General features: G+C 36.8%; 2 protein-coding genes across 3 annotated transcripts in view; both read right to left on the bottom strand.

Moving 5' to 3' along the window:
* FCRL3 (Fc receptor like 3) overlaps window positions 1-9,604 on the bottom strand; it is a 70,302-nt gene extending 60,698 nt beyond the window's left edge. The window contains exons 1-2 of one of the 2 annotated variants that reach the window (XM_023725602.1): window positions 9,190-9,604; window positions 2,549-2,620 (exon numbers count right to left, since the gene is read on the bottom strand). The gene's annotated coding sequence lies outside the window, so the exon portion shown is untranslated. The remainder of the gene's footprint in view (window positions 1-2,548; window positions 2,621-9,189) is intronic. The other variant, XM_023725604.1, reaches the window with a different exon arrangement.
* Window positions 2,549-10,001, bottom strand: part of LOC101345775 (Fc receptor-like protein 2) — a 52,747-nt gene continuing 45,294 nt past the window's right edge. The window contains exons 12-13 of the mRNA XM_023725609.1: window positions 9,123-9,143; window positions 2,549-2,620 (exon numbers count right to left, since the gene is read on the bottom strand). Of these exons, the coding sequence (XP_023581377.1) occupies window positions 2,618-2,620; window positions 9,123-9,143 (24 nt within the window). The 3' untranslated portion in view covers window positions 2,549-2,617. The remainder of the gene's footprint in view (window positions 2,621-9,122; window positions 9,144-10,001) is intronic.

Genomic DNA, 10,001 nt, shown 5'->3' with positions numbered 1-10,001 from the left:
GAAGAGTGTATTCAATGTCACTGAACTGTGCATGTAGAAATTTTTGAAATGGTGTATCTTTGGCTATGTGTATTTTCACCAAAAAAAAAAAGGGTGAGAAGTTAGAGGGTTGACATGTTGTGGGGTTGTTAACCAGTGTCATAAAACAATATGTGTACTACTGTTTCATGGGAAACTAGTTGTTCTGTAAGCCTTCACCTGAAGTACAATAAAAAAATTTTAAAAAAAAACACTGCAGTATAGGTTTAGTTTTCTAAACTAATTCAGGGGCTTCAGATGCTTGAAAACATGGACCCAAACACTGATTGCTTTCCTAAAGTCCATAGGCAGATCTGTGAAGCAGTGTACCACGAAATATATGAAGAAAAAAAGAAAAAGACCATACAGACAACTCTCACTAATTTTCTGACTAGAAATGTCATCCCCTTTCCCAAGGACAATCCAGATGATCCAGAACCTTCCACAAGTGGAATTATTACCGCAACTGAAAAAATGCCAACATTGTCCAACTCTTCTTCATCATCAGAGTAAATTTTTATGATTTGTGTATTTTTTTATGTATTTATCTATTAAAATATATCTGTAAGTTTATATGTAATGTTTCCAACCCCTAAGACAAATAGAGATTGGATTTATAAAGATATTGATAATAAAAGGCAATAATAATGAAAACTAAAGAAAAAAAAAGAAATGAGATATTTGACTTACAACAGGACCGATTTACAACAGAGTCATCGGAACAGTACCCTGTCATAAATCAATGACTACCTGTAGAACGAAGGAACAGTAAAGACAAAAGTGGGAAAAAAAAAAAGCTATGGTAGGCAGAATAATGGTCCCCGCAGAGATGTCCACGTCCTAATCCCCAGAATCTCTGAATACATTATGTTACATGGCAAATAGGAATTGAAATGCAATTAAGGTTGCTAATCTAGACTCGGAAATGGGAAGATTATTCTGGATTATTTGGGTAGGCCCAATGTAATCACAAAACTTTTTAAAATCTGAGAACTTTTCCTGACTGTGGAGAGAGGGAGATGACTACTAAAGAAAGGTCAGAAACCTGCAACATTACTGGCTTTGAAAATTGAGGAAGAGACCTCTAGAAGGTGGAAAAGGAAAGGAAACAGATTGTCTCCTAGAGCTTCCAGGAAGAATGAAGCTCTACTGACACCTTGATTTTAGCCCAATGAGACCCATGTTGGATATCTGATGTACAGAATTTGAAATAATAAAACTGTGCTCTTTTAAGCCACTAAATTTGTGTTGATTTGTTATGGCAGCAGTAGATAACTAGTGCAAAAGACAGAAGATCAATAAAAACAAAAGTTTGTTCTTAAAAAAAAAAAAAAACTAATAAAATAGATTAGCTTCTGATAAGGCCTATCAAGTTAAAAATAGAGTTGAAAGCACCAATAAACAATATTAAAATTGTAAACTAGACATAACTACAGATGGAATGGACATATAAAAATAATAAGATAATGTTAATATTTGTTAATAAACTTGAAAAACTTAGATGAAATGTACAGTAGAAGCATATAACTTACCAAATTGATGCTAAAATAATTAGAAATCCTAAACAGACATACAATTGTGAAAAGTTGTTTTGAAGGATATAAAATCCATACAGTGTATCAGAAATATATATTTTTTCCTTACTTGTTGCTGACTATTCAGAACTTCTCTGTGGTGAAATTTTGAGGCTATATTGTTATGTGCGTATATGAATATGATTATATGTTATATGCTTTTGATGTTTTAACCTTTATTTGAAATATATGGTTTTTTCTTTATCTTCAACTATTCTGAATAGTTTTAAATGTTAAAGTTTTGACTAGACATCATGATTCAATTGCTATGAAATTCCAAAATGAGATGCCAGATAACTATATGTAACAAAGAAAATTCTAAGAATTTATTCCATGACTCTTGCACTCTATCATTCACTTGAGGAATGTAAAAGGGTTAGAGAGAGAAGAGTATATTGGTGAGTATATTTCTTTGAAAAAAGCTGTTGTGCTGGATTCCTCTCCCTACTTCCACTATGGAAGAACTGTGGGGTTTGGGTGGACATCTCCTTTGCCTTGTGTTTTATGAGGGAAGGTTTTTTTTAGATGACTCAGATAACTTAGAATTGTGTTCACTGTATTCAGACGGGCACACTGGGCTCAGACTTGACTCTTACCTGAGAAATATACAGGGAGAGGGCAGATAAGTACTTTGATGGTGGCCTTAGGAAAGAGCTTTCTCAGAGTTTGCTGGCATCAGATGGGTGAGTTTTTCAGAAGGGAGTCTCACAGGAGAGGGAAAGAGAGAAATCCAGCGTGTAATCATCTTAGATTCTGTCCAGTAGGGCTGCCTAGAGATGTGGAGACACCCTAGCAGTAAGAAGCTGCAAAACGGCTGGAGAAGAAGTTACAAGTAACCACTGAGACTAGAGATGCATTTGTGTGCATTTAAGCATTTCAGGAAACCCCTGAAAAAACAATAAGAAACGCCACCACCACCACCACCCAAAAAATGGAATGAAAATGGCTTTAAATACCTGAATGCCTAGATGGTCTGAGGCCTGCTCTTTTCTAGTCTTCTCTTCCCATGACCAAACTTGTTGATGTCACTTGGAGAGACAAAATGGGGAAAAAGAGATGAAACTAAGCACATTCCATCCTCCATCTCACTGTAGACTTCAGCATGCAATAGGCCCATACTGAGAGAAGGGAGATGATTTGATACTAACTCGAGTTTTGAATTTTGATTAATATCTGGGACTGAAATATTCTAATTAAAAAAAATTGAGAACTTTGAATATAGATGCAAAAATTCTCAACAGAATTCTAGCCAATAGAATTCAGCATCATATCAAAAAAACAATACACCATGATCAGGTAGGATTCATACCAGGTATGCAACGATAGTTCAACATTAGAAAAACAATCAACATAATTTAGCACATAAATAAAATAATGGAAAAGAATCACATGCTCATCTTAATCGACACAAAAAAGACATTTGACAAAGTCCAACACCCATTCCTGATAAAAACTCTCAATAAAACAGGTATAGAAGGGAAATTATTTAACATAATAAAGGGCATCTATGCAAAGTCAAAAGCCAAATCATTCTAAATGGAGAGAAGCTCAAAACATTCCCGTTGAGAACAGGAACAAGACAGGGATGTCCTTTACCATCACTTCTATTTAACATTGTGTTGGAATTCCTAGCTAGAGCAATAAGGCAAGGAAAAGAAATAAAAGACACACAAGCTGCTAATGAAGAAGTAAAACTGTCCCTATTTGCAGATGATATGATACTATATATGGAAAACCCAAAAGACTCCACAAGAAAACTACTAGAACTAATAGAAAGATTCAGCACAGTAGCAGGATACAAGATAAACATACAAAAATCAGTTGGATTCCTATACACAAATAAAGAGAACAATGAAAAGGAAATCAGGAAAACAATGCCATTTATAATAGCCCCTAAAAAAATAAAATACTTAAGAATAAATCTAACCAGGATGTAAAAGAACTATACAAAGAAAACTACAAAATGCTACTGCAAGAAACCAAAAGATATCTACATAAATGGAGAAATATACCATGCTCGTGGATAGGTAGACTCAACATAGTGAAAAAGACAATTCTACTCAAAGCAATCTACAAATACAATGCAATCCCAATCCAAATACCAACAACATTCTTTAAAGAGATGGAAAAAAATGATCATTAACTTTATATGGAAAGGGAAGAGGCCCCAGATAAGTAAAGCATTATTGAAGTGGAAGAATAAAGTAGGAGAACTTGCACTACCTGACCTCAGAACCTACTATACAGCTATGGTAGTCAAAACAGCCTGGTACTGGTACAGATAAATTGACCAATGGAACAGAATCAAGAACCCAGAAGTAAATCCATCCACCTACAGTCACCTGATCTTTGACAAGGGCCCAAAGTACAACATATGGGGAAAAGGTAGTCTTTTTAACAAATGGTGCTTGCAAAATTGGATGTCCATCTGCAAAAAAATGAAACAGGAGCCATACCTCACACCATATACAAAAACTAATTCAACATGGATCAAAGACCTAAGTCTAAAACCAAAATTTATAAGGATCACAGATGAAAAAAATAGATCAATGCTACAGACCCTAATACATGGCATTAACAGGAAACAAACCATATCTAACAACGTACAAGCTCCAGAAGATAAGCTAGATAACTGGGATCTTCTAAAAATTAAACAGTTATGCTCATCAAAAGACTTCACCAAAAGATTAAAAAGAGAACCTACCAACTGGGAAAAAAATTTTGGCTGTTACAAATCAGACAAAAGTCTAATCTCTAAAATCTACAGGAAAATCCAACACCTCTACCACAAAAAGACAAATAATCCAATTAAACAATGGGCGAAGGAAATGAACAGGCACTTTACCAAAGACATTGAAGCAGCTAACAGACACATGAGGAAAAGCTCGCAATCACTAGCCATTGGAGAAGTGCAAATCAAAACCACAACGAGATACCATCTCACCCCTGCATTACTGGCATGAATCAAAAACATAGGAAATAATAGATGTTAGAGAGGCTTCAGGGAGATTGGAACTCTTATGCACTGCTGGTGGGAATGCAAAATGGTACAACCATTTTGGAAAACGATATGACACTTCCTTAGAAAGCTGGAAATAGAAATACCATATGATCCAGCAATCCCACTACTAGGAATATATCCTAGAGAAATAAGAGCAGTCACATGAATAGACATATGCACACCCATGTTCACTGCAGCATTGTTCACAATAGTCAAAAGATGTAAACAACCTAGATGCTCATTAACAGACAAATGGATAAACTATAGTACATACACACAATGGAATACTACACAATGATAAAGAACAATGATGAAACTGTAAAGTATCTCACAACATGGATGTATCTGGAGGGCATTATGCTGAGTGAAATAAGTCAATCACAAAAGGACAAATATTGAATGAGACCACTACTATAAAAACTTATGAAAAGGTTTGCACACAAAAAGAAACAATCTTTGATGGTTACGAGGGAGGGGAGGGGTAGGAGTGGAAAAACACTAAATAGACAATAGATACGAGGTAACTATGGTGAAGGGTAAGACAGCACACAATACTGGGGAATGTGGCACAACTTGTTCAGGGTAATCTCATGGAAGCTCCATGGACAAATCCAAACTCCCTTAGGGACTGAATTGCTGGGCTGAAGGCTCTGGGGTCCATGGTCTCAGGGAACATCTAGCTCAATTGGCATAACATAGTTTATAAAGAAAATGCTCTACATTCTACTTTGGTGAGTAGTGTCTGGGGTCTTAAAAGCCTGTGAGTAGCCATCTAAGATACTCCACTGGTCTCACTCCTTCAGGAGCAAGGGAAAATGAAGAAAACTAAAGATAGAAGTGAAAGATTAGTACAAAAGACTAATACATCACAACTATTATGGCCTCCACCAGACCGAGTCCAGTACAACTAGATAGTGCCCAGCTACCACCACTGACTGCTCTGACAGGGATGACAATAGAGGGTCCTGGACAGAGCTGGAGAAAAATGTAGAACAAAATTCTAACTCAAAAAAAAAAAAAAAAAGACTAGACTTACTGGCCTGACAGAGATTGGAGAAACCCCGAGAGGATGGCCCCCAGACACCCTTTTAGCCTAGTAATGAAGTCACTCCGGAGGACCATCTTTTAGCCAAAGGTTAGACAGACCCATAGGACAAAACGAGACTAAAGGGGCATGCCAGCCCAGGGGCAAGCACTAGAAGGCAGGAGGGGACAAGAAAGCTGATAATAGGGAACCCAAGGTCAAGAAGGGAGAGTACTTACATGTCATGGGGTCGTTAACCAATGCCATAAAACAATATAAGTAGTGTTTAATGAGCAGCTAGTTTGTTTTGTAAACCTTCATCTAAAGTTCAATTAAAAGAAAAATTGAGAACTAAATATGCAATTTCTCTATTACTTAAGAATGAGAAGAAAAACCTTGGGACGAACTTGAATTTTCTCCTAGGACGAGGAGAATTTTATCACCACAAAATATATTTTAATGGTAAAATGGGAGACAATAATTGTTTTATTTTGAATTAACTATTATTTGTATGTGTTTACTTATTGAGTTAGAAGTACATTTCTGAATGTATTATTGGGTCTTTTAAAAAAATGCAATCTGAGAATTCATGCTTTTTGATGTTTAGTTTAACTCATTTACAATTATTTTAATTACTGTCCTAATTGAACCTAATTTCTGATGCTTTGCCTTTTATGTTTACCCATATTTTCTTTTTATTTCTTTTTCCTTGTCTGTCACTTTTCATCATAAAAAACCCATTGCAGTTGAGTCGATTCCAACTCATAGTGACCTTCTTATAAGACAGAGCAGGGTTTCCAAGGAGCGACGGGTGGATTCTAACTGCCAAGCTTTTGGTTAGAAGCTGAAGCCTTAACCACTATGCCACCAAAACCAAAGAGCCAAACCCATTGCCATTGAGTAGATTCCGACTTACAGCAACCCTGTTGGACAGAGTAGAACTGCCCCATAGAGTTTCCAAGGAGTGCCTGGTGGATTCGACCTGCCAACCCTTTGGTTAGCAGCTGTAGCTCTTAACCACCGCACCATCAACATTTCCCTTTTCATTATATGGGCTGAATTTTCTTATGCTGCTCTGAAAGTTATACATCCTATTTTTTATTTTCTGGTGGCAATTTCTAGTTTACTAAGATGAACAACAGCATTCATTTATGTTCCTTTGCAACAACTCTCTCTCCACTCCTTAATCATGTTATCATACTCGAGTTTATATTAGTAACAGAATTTTACAAATTTATTTTTCATTTTATATATTTTGTCCTTTCTTATTTAATCAATAAAACCTTACTGTTTTATTTACTCAGCCTTACTTTGCATATCTGTGGCATATTTTTGCACGTATTTTTCTTCTCAGTAAGGCACTTTATCTAAGAGAGTTTTACAGAGTTCTGTATGTGTATGTGTATTAAAATTTTGAGGACTGTTATAGCAGAGGATACTTATTCACCCTTACTGGTAAATGAAAGTTTGTATAGATATAAAATTATAGGTTTGACTTTTTTTGTTGGACACTTTGAAAATATTATTTTCCATCAAATTCTTGCATTTAGCATTATTGTTAAGAAGTCTGAGTTCAATCTAATTCTGTGTCTCATAGACAATACTTTTATAATCTTGAATATTTCAGAATTTTCCCTTGGTAAATGTTCTTAATTTTTATTTTAATGTTTCCATGCATGGGATTTGCCCTATCTATCCAGCTTAGCAAATTATGACACTTCCATTCTTTCATCTTTGTCAGACTCTGTAAAGTTCCTGGTTATTATTTTTTCCACAAGTGTTCTCCTCTTCTTTTATCTCTAAGACCTCCATTATGCAGATGTTGTCATTTCCACTTCCATATTCCTTAACTCTTATGTTTTCCATCTCTTTATTCCTTCAAGATATTTTCAGGAGAGTTTCTCCTGATCTTCCACGTCACTCTTTTTTTTTTCCCCTTCTGTTAATCAGTCCAGATGTGAGCTATTTCTTTTTGGTGATTATAATTTTCACATGTATCATCTCTAGTTAGCTCTTCTTTAACTTACACACAATTTGGTGTGTCTAGGGAGAGAATCTCTAGTACTGTAATTCGACACAACCATTTCCTATTTGCCCACCCCACAGGATTTCTGTGTGGTTCCACCCTAGCTACCAATCTTTTCTGAGGGATTGTCTCTTGCAGTGATAATCACCTAGTCCTTGGGATACAGTTGGCAGTGGAGAGACAAGAATTCTCAAGAACCAACATCTGTACCTATTATCTGCTTCCCATATGGCTGGGTTCCAGTGCTGCCATGGTAATTACTCCACAGCCACTGTCTGGTGGAAGTATTGCCCTGCTGGGGTGGGCAATGAGCAGTTCAAAGCAATATGGGGCAGAGAAAGACTTCATCCAGAAAACACTCTCTCACTTCCACTCTGCCTCTTCCTCTCCAAATAAGTTATGCTTCCATGTATTTGTCTCCTTATGCATTTATTATAGTTTTCACATTAGGTTTTGACAGGCACCAATCTTCCTCTCATTTATGTGGTATGTCCAAGGTACAGCTAAGGAGGAAGAGCCTGAAGCCATCTTTTCCATAAATATAAGGTTATTAATTATAAGAAGAAGAAAAGACAAAGTAAAACAAAACAGAATTGTGGAATTAACAGGTCACAGACCACGAGTTTTGAGCTTCTGATAGAAACAGAAAGAACCGAAGAGCTTTAAAAAGTTCAGACAGCATCTGCGCTCCCACAAAATATGCATATTTTCAGAGCAGAGGTCATGTGAAGACAGCACAGCCTGTGCCTGAGGAAACCACTGAGTATTTGCATATCTAGCATCCCCCACCCTCATGAGTCTGAGACAGCATTCATAGGCCTCATGAGCTGGTCAGAAGAACAATGTTATGGATTGAATTGTGTGTATGGATTGAAATGTGTAAGCTCTAACCCCCCGTACCTGTAAATATGACCCTGTTGGGAAATAGGGGGTTTCTTTTTTTATGTTAATGTGTCATGCTATAGTAGAGTGGATCCTAAACCTAATCACTTCTGAGTGTTGTCTTATAAAAATAACAGAATAGACACAGAGACACACACAGGCAGAAGCCACCATGTGAAGACAAACCAAAAAACAAAACTCATTGCCATCAAGTCAATTCCGACTCATAGCGACCCTGTAGGACAGAGTAGAACTCCCCCATAGGGTTTCCAAGGAGCAGCTGGTGGATTTGAACTGCCGACCTTCTGGTTAGCAGACAAACGCTTTAACCATTGCACCACCAGGGCTCCATGTGAAGACAGGGGCAGACAAAATCCTAGGAGCACTGGGGCTACCGACAAGAAGGGACTCTCCCCTCAACCTGGTGCCTTGATTAGGACATCTAGCATCCTGAACGGTGTGACAGTGAATTTACGTTCTTTAAAGTCACCCACATGTGTTTTGTTGTTGTTGTTGTTGTTGTTATGGTAGCACTAGCAAACTAAAACAGACAGAATTACTCAAAATCTCTGAGAATGGAACAGTAGGAAAACTTACCAAATTGTTCACTGACTGGAGCTGTAAGAAAGAAGAATGAGAAATGAGCACAGAGAAATATTCCTACCTTTTTCAATCTGTTATTCTGAGGATTTTCTCAAGATCAGCCCACTCGTCTTCTCTTTTTCCCTTCTTTTTTTTTGTATTTCTTCTCCCATATTCGACATCTTCCCAAAAACCATACAATCCCAATAACACTTCATCCCATACTTCATTTTACACACACAAAGAAAGTGTCAAACACGTTCATGGCCTATTATCAAAAACTGTTTCCTTTTTCAAGATGTTCAGTATCTCTAGTGTCCATTCCTTTCACTACTTCCCCTTCTTCAGGACCCTGATATAGCTTGAGACATAGAGCCAAGGAGTAAACACCAAGAAGAGAATTTCTCCCATTTTTTGTGTCATGTTCAAGTCCCCCTTTCCCAAATTCAGGTCAAGTTTTGGCTTAAGAGTCTACCCATTCATTCTAAAATTATACACAGAGTGCCTACTAAGTACAGAGAAAAGAATATTGTTTCTTAGCGGTTCTTATCTTCCCCTTGTCCCCTTGTCTTCCCCTTCCCCTTCTCCTTGTGGGTTGGGAAAGGGTTTGGCTCAGTGAGGTCACCCCTCTCACTGATAATGGCTCCTCCGAGATGGAGGAGGAGTTTTGTCTCCTGTGACTCCTCTTCATTGACTAGCAATAAATTTTAATCTGTTATCTAAATTTTTTTTTTCAAGTATGGAAATAAGGAGTGGACTGCTAGGGTTTAGTGTTGGAAAAATAATCCCAATTACATCATTTATAAAATGTTCTATGAGATCAAAACATAATTTCATAACAAAGAATAAGCTTTTTCTTTTTTACTAGAAATAGAAATTGAAATTATCACCTTT

Source organism: Trichechus manatus, unplaced genomic scaffold, assembly GCF_000243295.1.
Source record: "Trichechus manatus latirostris isolate Lorelei unplaced genomic scaffold, TriManLat1.0 scaffold00333, whole genome shotgun sequence".
NCBI lineage: Eukaryota > Metazoa > Chordata > Mammalia > Sirenia > Trichechidae > Trichechus > Trichechus manatus.
The sequence above is the reverse complement of the archived record's forward strand: the minus strand, read 5'-3'. Positions and strand labels throughout refer to the sequence as shown.